Source organism: Lacerta agilis, chromosome 3 (genome assembly GCF_009819535.1).
Source record: "Lacerta agilis isolate rLacAgi1 chromosome 3, rLacAgi1.pri, whole genome shotgun sequence".
Classification (NCBI taxonomy): Eukaryota; Metazoa; Chordata; class Lepidosauria; order Squamata; family Lacertidae; genus Lacerta; species Lacerta agilis.
In genome coordinates this window covers 48619515-48637198 of record NC_046314.1, presented here as the reverse complement: position 1 = coordinate 48637198, position 17684 = coordinate 48619515, and the positions used below count along the sequence as shown (strand labels likewise).

At 38.7% G+C, this 17684-nt stretch overlaps 1 protein-coding gene across 1 annotated transcript in view; it reads left to right on the top strand.

The window, feature by feature from the left end:
- The window catches only part of AK9 (adenylate kinase 9), a 57516-nt gene extending 42822 nt beyond the window's left edge, over positions 1-14694 (top strand). The window contains exons 30-41 of the mRNA XM_033145385.1: positions 89-301; positions 1237-1455; positions 3100-3313; positions 3839-4040; positions 5901-6047; positions 6527-6747; positions 7953-8149; positions 10429-10598; positions 11546-11644; positions 11732-11834; positions 12374-12488; positions 14462-14694. Coding sequence (XP_033001276.1) covers positions 89-301; positions 1237-1455; positions 3100-3313; positions 3839-4040; positions 5901-6047; positions 6527-6747; positions 7953-8149; positions 10429-10598; positions 11546-11644; positions 11732-11834; positions 12374-12488; positions 14462-14664 — 2103 coding nt within the window. The 3' untranslated portion in view covers positions 14665-14694. The remainder of the gene's footprint in view (positions 1-88; positions 302-1236; positions 1456-3099; positions 3314-3838; positions 4041-5900; positions 6048-6526; positions 6748-7952; positions 8150-10428; positions 10599-11545; positions 11645-11731; positions 11835-12373; positions 12489-14461) is intronic.
- The last annotated feature ends 2990 nt before the right edge of the window (positions 14695-17684 follow it).

Below are 17684 nucleotides of genomic sequence, written 5' to 3'. Positions count from 1 at the left end.
TCAACAAGCATTGCCATAAATTCTATTTTACATAAATATTTTCAGGAATAATATAATAATTAAATATTTCAATTTTCTCTTTTAGGAGGCTGCTGCTAGGCTTGAAAATGCCATTCCTGATGAAGAGGAGGAGGAGGAGGAGGAAGATGATATTGAAGCTATTTTGGAAGAAGAGTTCCCAAAAGAAGATGATGAAGGAGAAGATGAGGAAGAGGAGCCGGAGTCTGAGGCTATTGAGCGCATGAGAACTGAACTCTCAGAGAAATATGAAACTGATATTACTAATCTGCAAGCAGTGCAGGTATTTTCAGCATTGTCTGATGTATTGTATTCTGCTTTAATGTAAGTGTAACAGAAACTAAATGACACTATTTTAATATATCTAAAAAGAAGATATGTGAAATATCTTTTTAAATCATCAGTATTGTGTTCACTTTTACAGAGCAAAATTAAACACCCCAAAATACTTGCCTCCTGGGGAATGTATACATAATTTGTTCACGAAGAGGAACTTTTAGACATTTCCTGCTGCATATCAGATGTGCCAAATGGAATAAAATATTGGGGGACTCAAGTAAGCCCTACCACACATAATCACAAGACACGGCACACACACACACAATTTGAATGGCAGTGCCCATCAACCTGCCACCTGACACATAGGTACAAGTCTCCTGCTAAATATTTTGTGTTGCCTGCTAAATATATTGCTTTATTTGCAAGGTTAAGTAAAGGCATAGTTAAACAATAGAATTTGTTGCAACAACATGGATGACTTTAAATTGGTGGAGGATAAGGCTATCAATGCCTACTACCCCAAACAAAAGATAATGTGTCTCAAGATGCTAAAGGTGGCCTTTAAATATAATGGTCTGAAATGTGTTGGGCTGCTTTGAAAATATGATCCATTTTGTCAGCAACTTGAGACACATTCTTTTTTGTTTGGGTGCTCACTTTGCATGTCTCCAGTCTTTGCACTTCCTATCAATGGCTACTAGTCATGATGGTTATATGTTACTTCTATGACCCAAGTATCCCTCTCAGTATCAGTTGCTGGGGAGCACAAGTAGGGAGAGAGTTATTGTGCTCATGTCCTGCTTGCGGGTTTCCCATAGACATCTGGTAGGATGCTGGATTAGACTGGCCTTTGGTCTGATCCAGCAGGCCTCTTTTCGTGTTCTTAAGGATTTACTTGGCTTTTTTTGTTATTTCTGTTTTGCTTGCTTTTGTTCTCAGGAGGAACTTGAAAAATTGTTGATACCCGAAGTAAATATTGTATCAAAGCGAAAGCCTCACATTGTGTGCTATCAATTGTATAAAAAGCTGAAGGACCTAATAGAAAATCGTGAAAGCATTTTTGAGAAATGTTATCCATTAAGCTTATCCCTTGCACGCAAGATGCTAGTTCTTGCCTATAAACATCCAAGCAATTTTGGCCAATGGGACCCAATCAAGGTAAATAACCTTTAGGGGAGAATATTTTGCTTGTTTTTTACCATTATTTCTTAAATCAGTTATGTGGAGTCATATATTGATTCTTATACATAATTGTGCTATGCTATTGTTTTTTAGGTATTGTTTATTATTCTAAATTTGTAACATAAGATTGATTGTGCAAATATAATATCTGCTGCTAATACAAATAGAATCAGGGTAGGAAACCTTTTAACCTTGAAGACCACATTCCCTTCTGATCAACCTTCCTAGGGCACATGCCAGTCAGTAGGCTTTCTACAATAGGCTAATCTCTTCAGGCTTTCACACTCCTCTTTATCATCCCTCCAAGCAAGAAAACAAACAACCCATGATCATAGCTCAGGTACATTCCAGCAGAGTACAAAGCAGGGCTGGTTCAGGGTGTGTGTGGCCAGTAGAGAATCTCAAAGGTCAGATAGTGGATGGAAGGGCCTTCCTTGTTCCCTGCCTTCCTTGTTCCTTCTTTTCTCATTAGGTGGTGGCAGCAGACACAGTGATAGCTTATCATGGTCTGCATGGACATCAGTTTCTTTCTCAGCTAATCAGAATATCATATCTCAAGAGCTGTCAGGCAAGATGACCATGTGCAGGCCAGTGCTTAGCCGAAGTCATCCCATAGGAAGCTGCCTTCTACAGAGTCAGACCATTGGTCCATCTAACTCAGTATTGTCTAAAATGACTGACAGTGGCTCTCCAGGATTTCAGAGAGGGGATAGCCTCAGTCTTACATGCAGATGCCAGGGATTGATCCCGGAACCTTCTGTATTCAAGGCAGATCCTCTGGACTGCAGCCCTTCCCCTAAAGCAGGGGAGTCCAAACTTTTTTAAGAAAATAAACACCAGGAAATAAACTGCCACAGGGGCCAGATTAAACCAGCATGGGAGGCCAGATTAGGCCCCCGAGCCAAACTTTGGACATGCCTGCCCTAAAGGAAGAATGCAGTTTGTTCCAATTTAGCACTAAAGAGCAGGTTTTCCAGGGGTAAGTGACAGGCAAGCATAATCACTTGGATCCATGTTTAGAATGCTTAGACCCATGCTTTCTAGGCATGGGACAAGCAGAAGTGTGGAGAAGCCCTCAGACAGCCTACCCAACGTCTATTTTCTTTAAATCCCTTTTTCTTTGCTCCAAGGGAGTTGCCTATATAAAACAAAGGAGAAACCCAAGTTAGTGTAGTTGTGCCCGACTAGAGGTATATCTGGCCTGAACAAACAGTAGAACCAAAAATAGGAGTTCCTAACTGACATTCAGTGACAATGAGGAAGATGGGATGGGCTACATTTCACTTCCAAACTAATAGGCACTTTACACCCCAAGAATAAATTACTAAATTGTTAAATTATTATTGTTCTTACTAACATAATGGTTTTCTGCAAAAGAATGCATGAAAAGAGCTGCTTGGTTACTTTAATGGCCTAGTTTAACTGATGTGACTGTTCTTGCCAACTTTTCCTCACCAATTATTTGTGCTAGCATAAGTAATTTCAATAGGAAAATAGGAAAACTTTGTTTCATTCTTAAAAATTAAAACATAATATTTGTTAAATTGTGAATATACATTTTTCATTGGAAAATAGTTACAACAGCAGTTCTGGAGGTCAATATTTCTGTGTTTATTACAGCTAAGTGAAGGAGATGCAATCAAGCCTTTTCAAAATCAAGATACTCCTAGCTTTCCACTTATCCATCGGAATTGTATTTATTTCTTTACAAGCAAAGAGAATAGGGATACATTTATGAAAAATCCCATCAAATATCTCCGTCAGCCGAAGCCGAAGCCAACTGTGCCAGTTAAGATTGCAGTTGTGGGGCCTCCAAAATCTGGAAAGACTACATGTAGGTCTTGAGTCCTGAGTCTATAGATGTTTACATGGGTATAACAGTATTGCATTTATGAAGAGGATGGTATTTATCTGTTCTACCAGATAACTATACTGCTAGGAAGTTCATTTAGTTTTTTCCAACACATTTTTTTTCTTGGGTGATGTTAAACTGTACAAGGGATCACCTTTAGCAGGCTACTTTCAGAAAGCAGTCATAGCAAACCTTATGCTTTTATCATAACCGTCTAGGTCTAATGACACATCCACACGATATGTTTGAAGTACATAGCTTGTTCCAAAGGAACTGGAACCTGGTTTACCCCTCACAAAGCTACAATTCCAAGCACTCTTAACAGCACTCCAGTTTCCAGGATTCTTGGGGGGAAGCCATGTACTTTAATGGTATGGTGTTTTGAGTGTTACCTATGACTGTGATTCTGCTCTATTGACACAATCATTTTCCTTTTAAAACATACTGGTCAGTATTATGTCTCGGTGTGGTCAAAAGCTGCTCATTAACAACAAAACTGTTTTGCAGTGGCCAAAAGATTTGCAAGAGAATATGGATTGTTGCGCCTTTCCATGGGAGATGCCATCCGTATGGTGTTAAACAATCAGCCAGAGACAGAACTAGCGCTTATATTGAAGTGGCATCTTCAGAAAGGATTGACTGCACCTGATGAACTTGCCGTGAGGGCTCTAGATATTTCACTGATGGATTCTGTGTGTAACACCTCAGGGTGAGAAACTTCCATTTTAGTTATTTCATAGCATTGCTTCCAGATGGGTCGAATTTAGGACTACATCTGCATAACATTGCTTCCAGCAGATATGGAAGGCAGTTGCCTTTGTCTGCCATGCAACTCTGCCTTGCCTAACATAAAAGCTAACATAAAACAATTTGGTCATAAAGGTTCAGATATGCATGCTGGCAGATTATAAGCATTTCTCATCAGAGTGTTTTGGTATTCTGCATTAAAGGAGGAGGATAGTAAAAATCGTACTTGAAATTGTGAAACGTAGTTTGTTTCTTAATCCTGCAAAAAAATTTTTTTACCCCCAGATAAATGTGCAGTCCCATGCACATTTATCTGGGGGTAAATCCCATTGAACATAATGGCCTGGATTGCACAACACACAAAGTCAAACCATGACTTAGCAAGAATACAACAGAGTGCAGACTCCTGGAGAGGAGATCACAGCCCCTTTGCTCCTTCCCAGTTGCTCTGATGCTACACTACACTACACTAACCCATGACTTAGCATGTCATCCAAACCCAGACATGTGGTTTAGCTCTCCCGGAAATACCATGAGCCCTAAACCACAGGACAAACCTTGCCTACTACTTATGGTAAGTCCTGAGTCAGCTAAACCATGAACTCAGGTTCAGAGTACATGCTAAGCAAAGCTATGGCTTAGCTTCATGCAGAACAGCAGTAGAGCAACTGGGGAGGAATAAAGCGGTCACATTTGCCTCTCCTGGAGCCCACACATTCATGGTAAGCCATGGTTTGGCTTAGTATGACTTGTGAACCAGGCCATTATCTGAGTTTATAAACATGTACAGCCGTACCTTGGTTGACGAACGCCTTAGCAGTCGAACGTTTTGCCTCCCAAACGCCGTAAATCCAGAAGTGAGTGTTCCAGTTTGCGAATGTTCTTTTGGAAGCTGAACGTCCAGCAGGGCTTCTGATTGGCTGCAGGAACAGATTCTGTAGTTGATATGCTATAACTTAGCACAGGAGTGATGAGCTTCCACCTTAAGGGTCAAACTTGGCCTCCCTATTTGCCCTGCAAAGCTGGGCAGCCACACCCATCTCCCTTACATCTGTCATACTTAATGTGTTGACTGAGGCTTCAAATAACAATTGGGAGCTTAAAGTGGGTTTATGATAGTTGTTGTACTGGAGAAGGTGTGATCCCAACCACCTATCAGCTGATGGGCAGTAGGTTTGTGACTTCCTCAAGGAGAAGAAGCAGTTTCCAGTCAGTAGAAACAGCTTCTCTATCCCAGCACTGATGGTTTGGTGAAGCTGCCCTGACATTAGAGGTGAAAAGGAAAAGCATGGGGAGGCTTACAAACTGTGGGGCTGGCAATGTCCCTTGCACCCGAGAAGCTTGGGAACCCCACACAAGGTGGGAAGGGACATCATGTGACTGACAGGTAGGTTGCCCCTCACAAAGTTTGCCTACGGAGCCAAAAAGGTTCCTCACTTCTAATTTAGGACTATGTACAATGTTGGAATACTATTGAGGTCTGCTAGTTCAAAAATACCTACTTAGTTTAGTTCCCTGGTGAATGATATTATGTATGTTTTGACAGCCTATTCTAGTTTTATTCAGTCCCTTCAAAATGTATTACCCTGGTTATGTTTCTTTATAAAAAGGCTGATTCAAAGCTTTAAGATAATTCTGGAAATCGGCACAGTGCCAACAGGAATAATAAAGAATGAATATGCTGTTTCGCTCTGTTTATTTTATTATTCCTGATTCAGGATATCCTGGCATGTGTATGGGCTTCATCAACAAGAGTTACTGTTACAGAAATAAATAATAAATCTGAACCCAATCTGAATTGTGGTCATTTCCCCTCCCACAGAGTTGTTATTGATGGATACCCTGTAACAAGAAAACAAGTAGACCTTCTTGAAGAAATGAAAATCATTCCAGTAAAAATCTTTGAATTAGATATTGATGTGAAGGAGGTCCTCAGAAGAGCACTGCAGGATAAACAAAACCCTAACAGGTAGCAACACCATGAAGAGTGTGATGTAATAACCTCCTCAGGTCACATTAATACTTCACAATAAGGCATGGTTTCTGGCTTAACATAGTTTACTGTGAAGGAGCAGCATGGTACACAATGTCCCAATGTTGCTCCCACTTCACTACTCCCCTGGCAGAAACAGGAAAAACAAATTATGAAACTGCAATTAAATTTGGCTTCCCTTTACATCCAAACAATGGACTGGATTGTTACTTCCTAACAAGCCACACTATGTTAGCCAACAACTAACCATGGTTTAAGGCTGATTAGCAGTTGTGGCTTGTTAGGGTTTGGACATAACAGGAAGCCAAGCTTAATAGTAGCTTCATGATAGGTTTCTCACACATGGACCAGGGAAGTAGTGAAGTGGGAGCAGTTGGCCATTGTGCACTAACCTTCTGCTCATACTAGGCTGATATCAAAGCCTAATATTAATGCACTTAAAATTGTCTTCTCAGATATCCTTATCCAATGCACGACAGCTCCCATATTCTCTCTATCAAGAATTCGTGTTACAGAGCACAAACAGAAGAAATAAGACCTTACTATGAGGAGCAGCACCAAAACTGGTATGTGATTGATGCAACACACAGCAAATGGTGGCTCTGGAACAAAATACTTGAGGAAACTCAAGCAATCACCAAGCAGATCCAGATATATCTGGAAAGAATACGACAAGGTAAGCAAAGAATCCTGTTTAAAATTAATGGGGGGTTGTTGTTAGTGGATTTTATATGTAATTCTATTATGTTAGACTTGGATTTGATTTTAACTTCAAATAAATGAAGATTAATATGAAACCTAAAAATAGAAGCTCAGAGTCTGCTAAAGAAGCGCATGACGTATTTGAATAATAAAGAGAACATGAACCCATTATAAATCTTTGGACTGGTCCACACACTCTGCACTTTATCATGACTTTGAAATTGTTTGAGTCCCTGATTTCTGGCCATTATTCACATTATGTTGCTCTCAACCAGAACTCATCCCATGAATCACACCAAATCAGGTGGAAGAACCTAGCACTCCACAGGTGCAAGTTTACTCCAACCAATTTTGGTTTATTCCCTCCCTCCCACTGCAACCCCATAAGATGCAGCCCACAATGCTCAGTAGGTCCCCCCCCCCCGTCCTGGCCCTTGGGAGAGGCTTTTGTTGGGAGTACATGGGGGTGCTGAGAGGAGAGGAAAGCGAAAGTTTACTTTCAGCTCACACAACGCTGGATACAACTCTTACCAATTGAAAAGTTCTGCTGTTATCACCTGTATTTGTGGCCTGCTTCTTGCCCATCATCTTCCAAAGGGGTTACAAGTCAACCCAAATGGTAAATGGGATGGTAGTGCTGTTATCTGGTAGAGTAAGGATCCTTCCAGATTGCCCTTTCACCAATATGAGGTAGGGCCAGCTTGAAGCTTGACTTCAATTCTTACTCATTTTTTATTCAAAGCAGCATTTTGTAAGCAGACTCCAGATTCTGTTTGGAAACTGAAGTGAAAAGCTACATATGGTCAAAGTCTAGTTATAATTTAGTGTCCTCTGTGTAAAGAATCCATTTAGCAAATGATTTTTTTTCAGCTGTGAATGAAATACAATACTGCTAGTATAGCTAACTTGCACGAAGCATGCTAATAAATTAATCATGTATAGTAAGCTTTTAGATTCCACAAACTGGTGAGCTTTCTCTGCTTCATGGAGGCTAGATTAAATTAGAAACATCTAACTTCTTGATATTCACAGAAGTTAATCAGACTGACCTGCCAACCAAACTATATACAGTATAACATATAGCTTTTGCATTTTCACATATCAGTAGAATAGGTATAATCTTCCAAATATGCAGTGTCACAGGTGAAACTTCACAGCGTTGTATCCAATTGTTAACAGGAATGGCAGCCAGTATTGCCGATTTGTGTATCATGCCGCAAGAGCTGCTGTCTCGGCTGGGAGAGTTTGGGCAATACTGTCCTGTCAGCCTTGCAGAAAAGGGAGAGCTCGTTGATTGTTCTGTAACGCCTTCTCTAAAGTTTGCAGCAGAATTTCGAGGACATTACTACAAAATGGCCGGACAAGAGGAACTCGATGTAAGTATCAAAAGGGGTAGAATATATATACATATTCAATTTGGAAAGCAAATGGGTTCTGGCACAATGAATATACAAATAAAAGTTCAAAGAGCTGGTGTCCTCCAGTAGCTCAGTGTGGGCTGGAAACTTCCTACTTGCAGTCTTACCTCTGCCACAAACTCACTAGGTGGCCTTAGGCAAGCCAAAACATTGAAGAGTTTTAGGGTATCTTAAATACTAACAAATGTATTTGTTACTAGTTTACTGTTATGGGAAGCACTTTGAATGTTTTAATTATATATAAGTGTTAAGAGTTATTGTTTTATGGATGCTGACTCCAAGAAATAGTTAGCCATTGTTTGGTTATGCCATTTGTCATGTGGCCTTGTTTTTATAAACCCTTTATTCAAAATGACCCCAGTGAAAGGGAAATTCCATTTTTAGGTTAGAATTGTGTTTCCAAATGTTTGCATTCCTGGGGTGTGTGTGTGTGTGTGTGTGTGTGTGTGTGTGTGTGTTGAGTGAAATGATGATTTTGAGGAGGGATGGCGATACCCAAGCGTTTGCCTTTATTTCAAATAAGTTCACACCCTCTATTGTATCACCTACTTGTCTTCATAGCCTCTTTTTTCACCGAAAGCTGGGCCATGATGATGTTACCTTTATTGTGTTCTCCTGGACTACTTTATCTCTCAAAATTGGACTCTGTCCCTTAATCAAAGATTGGATTATGTGCAAAAGAAAAAGTATCCCAAAGCACCAAAATTTTGACAGGCTTTTTCCACACAAAAGGTGGTAAACATACCATCAGTCCTGAAAATGTTCCAAGCTAAACCCCTATCATAGTTATGATATGGGGCTCAGATTTGGACAGGCACCCCCCCCTAGATCTACGGAAGCTGTCCAATCAAAGTTCTTAAGGCAACTTTTTTCTGTACCACCCTGTGTCCCAAATGCATCATTGCGCCTGGAGGCTAATTTCCCCTCGGTAGAATTATAGATCTGGCGTAGGACACGAAACTATTGGCTTCGCCTAAACTCAAATCCCCCCAGTCTAATATCCCTAGTGCTGCAAGATTGTCCACAAGAGCGCCTGGACTAAAATTGTTTATCAAAAACTTCACTCTTGTGGTTTATCACCACAACAGCTACTCACTTTGGGTTTTAGTAAAGCAAACAGTCTAATTTGTCAGCACCTAAATGATATCAAGCATCAGAACAACTTGGCCACAATAAGAAAATTTTTCCCATGGTATGCCTATTTTCCACCTTCCCATTTTGGCTCTCTGGCACCCTATCTGCATAACCTAGCAATTCTAAAATATAGACATGCTTTTACCCTCGCAAGATTGAATGTATTGCCCTTGGCTTCACTTGAGGAACGATTCCAACAGATTCCACACGAAAAACAGTACCAAATGGCAGTACCAAATTGGTGGCACATGCCCTTCTGTCTTGCACTCTTTATAAAGACTTGAGGAATAAAATTATCACCCTTTTTTATTGTCCATCCCAACCACTGCCACCGTGTCCTTTCTCTTGGCAGATCAAGATGAGCAGGTGACAGCAAAGGTTGCAAGGTTTTTAGCTGGGGCAATTAGAATAAGGTCCACTATTTGACTGTTGATTCAGGACCCTAAAGTGTGTTTTATATAATTGACTTTTTTATTTCTGTTCTTTGTATATTGCATTGTTGTTTTGTTGCTATGGCCGATTGCTGACGCAAATAAAGATTCATTCATTCAAGACTGGATTATGTCTTTATTCTGAAGTGCACCTAATGCAACTGGTGTTGAATATTATATATAACAGTGGTCCCCAACCCCCAAGAACACTGGAAAATTGCTAAGAGTCTTGGTGGACCACTTAAAAGATTTTTCTGCCTTTAGTATGACTTATAATGTATTCTATATGTTGTATGTTTTTAATTGTATTATTAATTGATCTTATTTCTTATATATGTTATTGTATTACAACTTGAATTCCACATAATGTAAAATACAATAGATAATAAAACACAACGTAAGAAATAAAAGCAGCTACAAATATACAATAAAAATATTTAATTCACCATGTCTGCCTTTCACAGTGGCTATGCCAGGTGTTCTTCAGACAACCCAGACCACCTGACTGAAACTCATGGACCACTGGTCTGCAGACTAGAATTTCAGAACTTCTGTTATATAAGAAATAAAGGGGGGTACATCTGTTGCTTAATAAGTAGCCTCAAATGATTTTGACCATGAATGAAAACATGAAATGTTTCTCCTCCTTCTCATATATTGCTTTCAATGCAGAAGTTCCTGAAGAATCCAGAATTATATGTCCCCCCATTAGCACCTTATCCTCTCCCTCTCCCACATAAACTACCAAAGAAACTGACTGCAGCAGATGTGAAGGCTTTATTTCCTATGCAAGCTGAATTGCAAGGATACTGTCCAGTTACTTACCTAGATGGGAAGCAAAGGTAAACACTTGCATTTCCAAGGATTTCTGTTAATATAGAATAATATAGAAAAATGCAATCTGTGCTAATAAGTTCTCAAACAGGCAAACTACAACACCTTCCACTTTGCAGAATCATTACTATTCTGCATCACATCGTATTATTTATTGGACTTTATTGAATAAAATTTTAAAGTGGTGAAGGTGAAGTTAACATGGTGTGGGAGTGTACTTGATAACTTTACATAGGATTTAAGAATCTTTGCATTATTTGGGTGTATCCAAAGGTGCTTTTCTTCCATTCACAAAAGGACTGCTTTACACCTCAAAAAAAAAAACTATTCAGCTGTTACCCTTCATGGATTAAAAATTTAGATCAGCCACATGAATCCACATTCAGTACTGTAATGGACTGGATGTGGGCATACAAATGTAATCCACTTGACAGAAATATTCCTAGTTAGAAGTCCTGATCCAAGGATATAGATGTAGCATGCTTTGGATGAGGTTGTACTCTTTTCAAACAATCCGGTCCATAGTTTGGGGATGCTCCTCCAGGTGGCAGGTGTGGCCAGAAGCACTTCATAGGCAAGTGTAGCAACTGTGACTTCTGGAGAAAGCAGACCTGGCCATGGTCATGCATGCTTCAGGTTGCAATCCTATACCCTTTTATTTACAATCTCCACTGAACTGAGTATAGGATTGCAGTATTATACAAAGACTGGTTCTTGCCACATGCTGGATCTGCTTTTGAAAACACCTGGTCCAAAATGTTTTTCTGGAGCATGCAGCTCCTCTTTTATGCCAGTTTCACTGGCTGCAAATCAATTTCTGGACTCAATATAAAATTTCAGTGTAAAGCTACAAATCACTTAAAACCAGGGTAAAAGAACAATGTTCTCCTACCAGCTACAGCAAGTATGAGATGCAAAGGTGGTGATTATATCTTGTTTCATTTGCTGTTTTGAGGTATGAAGCACTGGTACCTGGGGACATTGAATATGCTGTACTTTATCGCAACAAGCTATATATTTTTGAAAGTGAAGAAAAGCTTCAAAAGTTTATGAGGTACTGAATACATCACTTTTTTTACTTTTATGTATTGCTTTGTGTTTTTTTTTTTTTTTAAAAAACCTGCAATTTCTGTATTCTTAGATTACCAGAGAAATATTGGAACCAGACCCTTCCACGTAAACTTCCCCCAATAAAGGAGCCAATATTGCTGACAGCTCTTCCCCTGACTGGATACCTGGAACAGGTTATTATTTATTGTTAATGACATTCAAATTGACTTAACTTTGGGGGCCAAGATTCAAATGGGCAGCATCTAATCTCAACGTTGTTAAATGAACTCAGTGATGTAATGAATCCATGTCACAGCTTTAGTCTTAATTTTGCAAAGGGTTTTCATTTATTCTGGTAAACATGACTGATGCCTTCCCTCCTTTTTCTAAAGTAATGGACAGTAATGGAAATAAGGGCCCAAATGTTGCACTTGTTTTAACTCTGGAAACTTTTGGAAGGTTATTCGGTATTCTCCAAAGTGACAGATGGTGATAAAGGTATTTATCAGAGCTACAGGGGCTGCTGAAGTTATGACTTGGATGGCAGAGTTGGGAATATGCTGAGCAACTTTCAAAGTGATACAAAACTGAAAGGCACTGTAATTGATAGAGGAGAGTATTAAAGGCCAGATTATGAATGATAACACCAAGCAGTAAAGATTACAAAACATAAAACCTTATTCACGGAGTAGTGTTTGTATTGCTCAACTAACATTAGTGTTTGTGTTTGTAGGGTGTGGCCACAGCTCTGATAAAAGCAATGAATGAAGTAGGTTGTTTAAAACCAAAATTTCCTTTCATAAGTGTGAAAAGGACTGCTCTGCTGTTCATAGCCTATCATTTGAAAGGTACAGTAAAATGTGTGCTATTATAGTATGAAGTAAATAAAATAAAAATTAGTTTATTTTTTTGACATTGTTCTTTTATTATTTTGTTGAACATACACAGTGACACAAGTCAATGCAAGTACAGTTCTGCTCATGCAATAAGATCTCCCATTCAACCCTCCAGAAGAGATTTGGGGGCCATGGGAAAGAGTGTTGGGGTAGGAGAAAGGGGAAATCCCTTTATGCGAGTGGAAGGCTATTCTCCTGCAAGCTGGACACATTTGTCCTAGAACAGTCTATGGTCAAACTAGAAGTGACAAGGTAGGGTTCTGTTGCGTTAGCAGAATTCCTTGCTCTGACAGAACATTCACAAAGCACACCACACTGGATACACCCCCATGTCTTTAGATATAGGCCTGCCCCATTAAAGTGGAAAGCGGGAGAGATAGGTGCTGAATCCTTCTCTTACCTGGCACTCTTAATTCATCCCTCCACATACTTTTCTTACACCTGGCTCCAGTACTGGAAGAAAGCCCAGCTGGAAGCACAGGTGTGGGGTGCAGGAAGGATTTGACATCCAATACCTGTGCACTGCTATTGACTCTTTAAATTGCACATCTACCCCTTCCTCTGCATGTTGACGGTGCAGACCTACATGGCTCTACCTCCATCACATGTAGTTTTGGCCACTAGATAACTAAGTTAGGCAGTAATGGAAGAGCAAATTAAGTCCACAATGACGCATTGGGCTCAGGATGTAGGCCACAATATAATGATGACAAGATGGGAAAGTCTATGGAGATCTAGTTGGAGCTTCACAACATGCAATTCGATTAGAGAGAATATGATAAAGATGTTTTATAGGTGGCATCTCACTCCCTATAAACTTTCAAAAATGTTTAAAAATGTGAGTAATATCTGTTGGAGGTGTAAGGAAGTTGGAAACTGGCATCATGTCTGGTGGGAGTGTAGCAAAATAGAAAATTTCTGGAATGAAATACATTCAGAAATAGAAGGAATTTTTGGAACCAAATTCCCTAAGACACCAGAGGCTTATCTCATAGGTATAACTACACCAGATATACCAAGAAAAATGAGGAACTTTTTCTTATATGCCTCAACAGCGGCAAAAATCTTAATAGGATCTAAGTGGAAAAGTGCAATAATACCAAGCAAAAGGGAATGGTTATACAAAATTTTAGAATATATAGAGCTTGCATATCTCTCAGAAAAGATAAAAGATAATCCGAGAGAAAAGTTCATTGAAGAATGGAGCAGCTTTCTGCAATACCTAAAAAAAAGATGTAGCATTAACACAGTACTAGCTTTGGAATAACCCGTTATTTTGGAAAACGACATAGGAATAAAAAGACACATGAGATTAAACCATCATGAAGTATAAGAAATAAAGTAAACGAGGTCGGTGTCAATTTTATCTATTGTGAACAATTTTCATACATACTTTAATGAAGAGGTGGAAAGGGAAGTCAAAGATTGAAATTATTTAACAATTTAGTCATACCGTGGTAAGTGGAAGGCTAGAAAGAATAAGTTTATATTTTTTTAAAAAATTAGGTAATAAAAATATATTTTGTCTAAAATGAGTTTGAAAGATATAGAAATATTTTGATATATGTATATGTATTGGTATACTGTATTGTAATTGTATGAGTGTAACTGTGTGTGTTATATGTGTATGTGTGACTTATGTGTAAATGTAATTGTATAATGTATAAATGTATGTGATAGTTAATAAAATTAATTAATAAAAAAAACTAAGTTAGGCACTGTACCTAAAATCTGGATTTCTAGTTAGAAGCAACTTCACCATCATCGTTAACAGTAATGTAGATAGGGATTCAGTGTGGAGATATTGTAGGCACTTGGTGTTGCATAAATAATTCTATAATATGTCCTTAGGTGTTGTATAATTGCACAGTGAATTAAGAAGTACAAATGATATGGCATAATTGGTATTATTTAACTTCCTGCAGCATATAACCCCAAGAGCTCTGATTATATACGAAAGAAGTACAAGATGAAGTTGGAACGCTTCATAGATCATTGTGAACTTATCCCATACCTGGGAATCAAAATGACACAGAAGTATAAAGAGCCTCAAAATCGACCTATTGACTTTGATCACAAATTACATACCTTTTTGTCTCTCAAAGATGTGGATCCAACCTCTCATTAGCCTGGAATATATTCACATTTGAATGTTAAATTCTTTTGGTTTTTGTGCTGATCGTGCCCAATAAATGATGGATCTAGCGTAACAGCCTCAGCAACATAAACAAAAGTCCTATAGTTTCATGCATTTTAATGGGACAATTTGCAATTTACTCATATATTCTGTAACTAATACTAAAATATACTTAGTTTTTAATTATTTTGCTGTCATTGAAAAATATTCAATCTAAAACTATTGTTCTCTAATGCTGTTAATGCAGTTATTTTAATGTAATGTATTTTGTTATAAAGCCACTGAGAGAATGCTTTTGGTCTTCTGTAATCAGTGATTTTTTATCTTTATTCTTTGTAAAGTATTAACTTCTACATATATTTAATTGAAATTAAACAATATTGCATACTGATTCTAAAGAGTTATGAGTAAATAATTTTATTTTGCCCTTCTGCATAGTATTATGAGCAGAGTGGTCATTTTACTTCTGCATGTGTAAATCTTCTAAGGAATGAGAGCCACTTAGAATAGAGTAATAGTGGACACTCTCAGCAGCTGAAACAGCTGCATGCTGCTATTTCATGTGTGGGCACATCTAAGAAATGCAGTCAATTGTAACCCCTTTCTGTGTTCATATATGGCAGAACAGACACACTGAGATACTTTGAATAGGTTCTCAGATGAAAGATTGCACCTGCCTACATCTCCCTTCATGCAATTCCTTCTTTATAGAAGTGGGAAATCAGATGTTTCTTAGATGTGGCATCTTCTGCGGTACTTGATAAACCTGTTTTTGATGAAGTGGCAAATTAGTGTCTGAGCTAAACCATATCCCATCAATCTCCCATCCAGGGACTTCCCTATTAAACAGTGTTTTGTTGGTGGGTTATCACTTTTTCTGGTCTTATATAATTGGGCTTGCTTCCAAGTACCGGTAATGCCTTTATGCTTAGCCTCCCAGCTCAGCAACTACCTGTACAAGATTCTCTTGTGACCAAAGAATTACCGGTAACATCAGCCAAGACTAGGATTTAAGCAAGTGGTTTTTCCTGTATACTTTCTAGCATCAAGATGTCTCGCTTGAGCTTGATGTGTAAGGAACGTCTGGATAGTCACTTATTTGGTTAACCTTCTATATAGCTCTTACTCCTGCTCCTTCGCTCCCTTTGCCTGCACCCTCCATTCAGATGGTGGCAGCGCCAACAAACGAGTCCAGTGCTCCCAATCCTCCCTGTTGGCCTGCAACGAGACCTAGTGGGCCCCAATCCTTCCAGCCACGAGCAGAGAGGTAACATATCCCGGCTCTCGCTTACTCGCCAGTACTGTCCCTCTGGTAGAGATGTGAAGGCCTGGGGAAAAACTTTTTTTCTGTTTTTTTTCCTGAAGCCTTTTTTGTTTTTTTCTGAAAAATTGAAAAAATAAAAAATAGATTATGGAATGTTTTATTTTAACATGATGAATAAAATATTTTAAGATAAGGTGTTCAAATATTTTATAAATCATTTCTAAAAAATATGGTATCAGATTATTCTAATTTCTGTGAGGACAAGCAAGTCCTAGGTTACAAACTGAACTCTCCAATGCAAGAACAAGATACATTTCTTCCTTAAGGAGGTGCTGTTGTCATCAGAAAAGAAAAAGGTTTCAGTTTTGTTTTTGCATGCGTGTGGTATGCATTGCTTCTGTTCCTCTTCACTAGGCCTCAAAGCACTGGAAGAAAATACAGAGCAACAAAAAGGGCCTGAAAGTATATACTTAATTACAGCTCAGAAAATGATGCTGATTAAATTTCATGCCCATTCATTGAAACTTAGTCCCACTTCCTTCTTCAGTTCTTTTTATGAGAATGTTTTTTTAAATACTGTGGAGAGGAAATATGAATAATAATGAATGGATTTTAAAAAATTGTTTTGTGGAGGTTTTTTTTGTTCCAAATAAACTAGTAAACAGTTCAGTAGATTGTTGCTCCATTTGTTACAAATACAAATAAATAATATTTTAAAAGTAAATTCTGTTTGTAATAATTGTTTGGATATACTGTATTTTTAATATGCTAGTTGTGATAATTTTATGCCCATTAAAATTGACCATAGTTACATTTTATGTTTCTAAAGTAACAGAATGACTTTCAATCTGGAAAAGAAAAAAGAAGTGCTGTAGCATTTTTTTAATTTTTCCAAAAATTTTCTTTTTTCTGAGCTTCAAAATTTCCAGAAATTTTACATCTCTACCCTCTGGGTGGTGCGGCAAGTCCAGGGCCGGATTTAGGTTTGATTAGGCCCTAAGCTGCGGAAGGTAATGGGGCCCTTTATATGTCCAGCTGTCCTTTGTCAACTACAAATTGTCAGTTTTTTTGTGTTGAATATATGCTATATGGTAATTTATGCACCTAACAGGTATCTAAAGCCATTTGCACATGTTGCCATGCAACCAGTCCATGCAGATGTAGGCACCCTATATATAGAAATGAGCAAACCAGTGATATTTTAGGGAGCAGGCTAGCAGGCGGGGCCCATTACTTACATCATAGGAGCCTACACAACAAAAAACACTGTTGCTTTATGTAGGTTTTATTTTATTTTTTATCTGATATTTTGGAAATGTACATCCAGTTTTTTTCCTTTATTTTTTTTTGGGGGGGGGGGCAAGAGAGCTTGTTTAGCTTATACGTAAATCAAGTCCGATGCTTACCCGAGAGACGAACAAACGTGGAGGCAGTGCTTGCTGCTCCTTGGTTGTTGGTGCTGACCTTTAAAGCCCTAAACGGCCTCGGTCCTGTATACCTGAAGGAGCGTCTCCACCCCCATCATTCAGCCTGGACACTGAGATCCAGTGCTGAGGGCCTTCTGGTGGTTCCCTTACTGCGAGAAGCAAAGCTACAGGGAACCAGGCAGAGGGCCTTCTCGGTACTGGCGCCCGCCCTGTGGAATGCCCTTCCATCTCATGTCAAAGAGATAAACAACTACCTGACATTCAGAAAATACCTGAAGGCAGCCCTTTTCAGGGAAGTTTTTAATGTGTGATATTTTTGT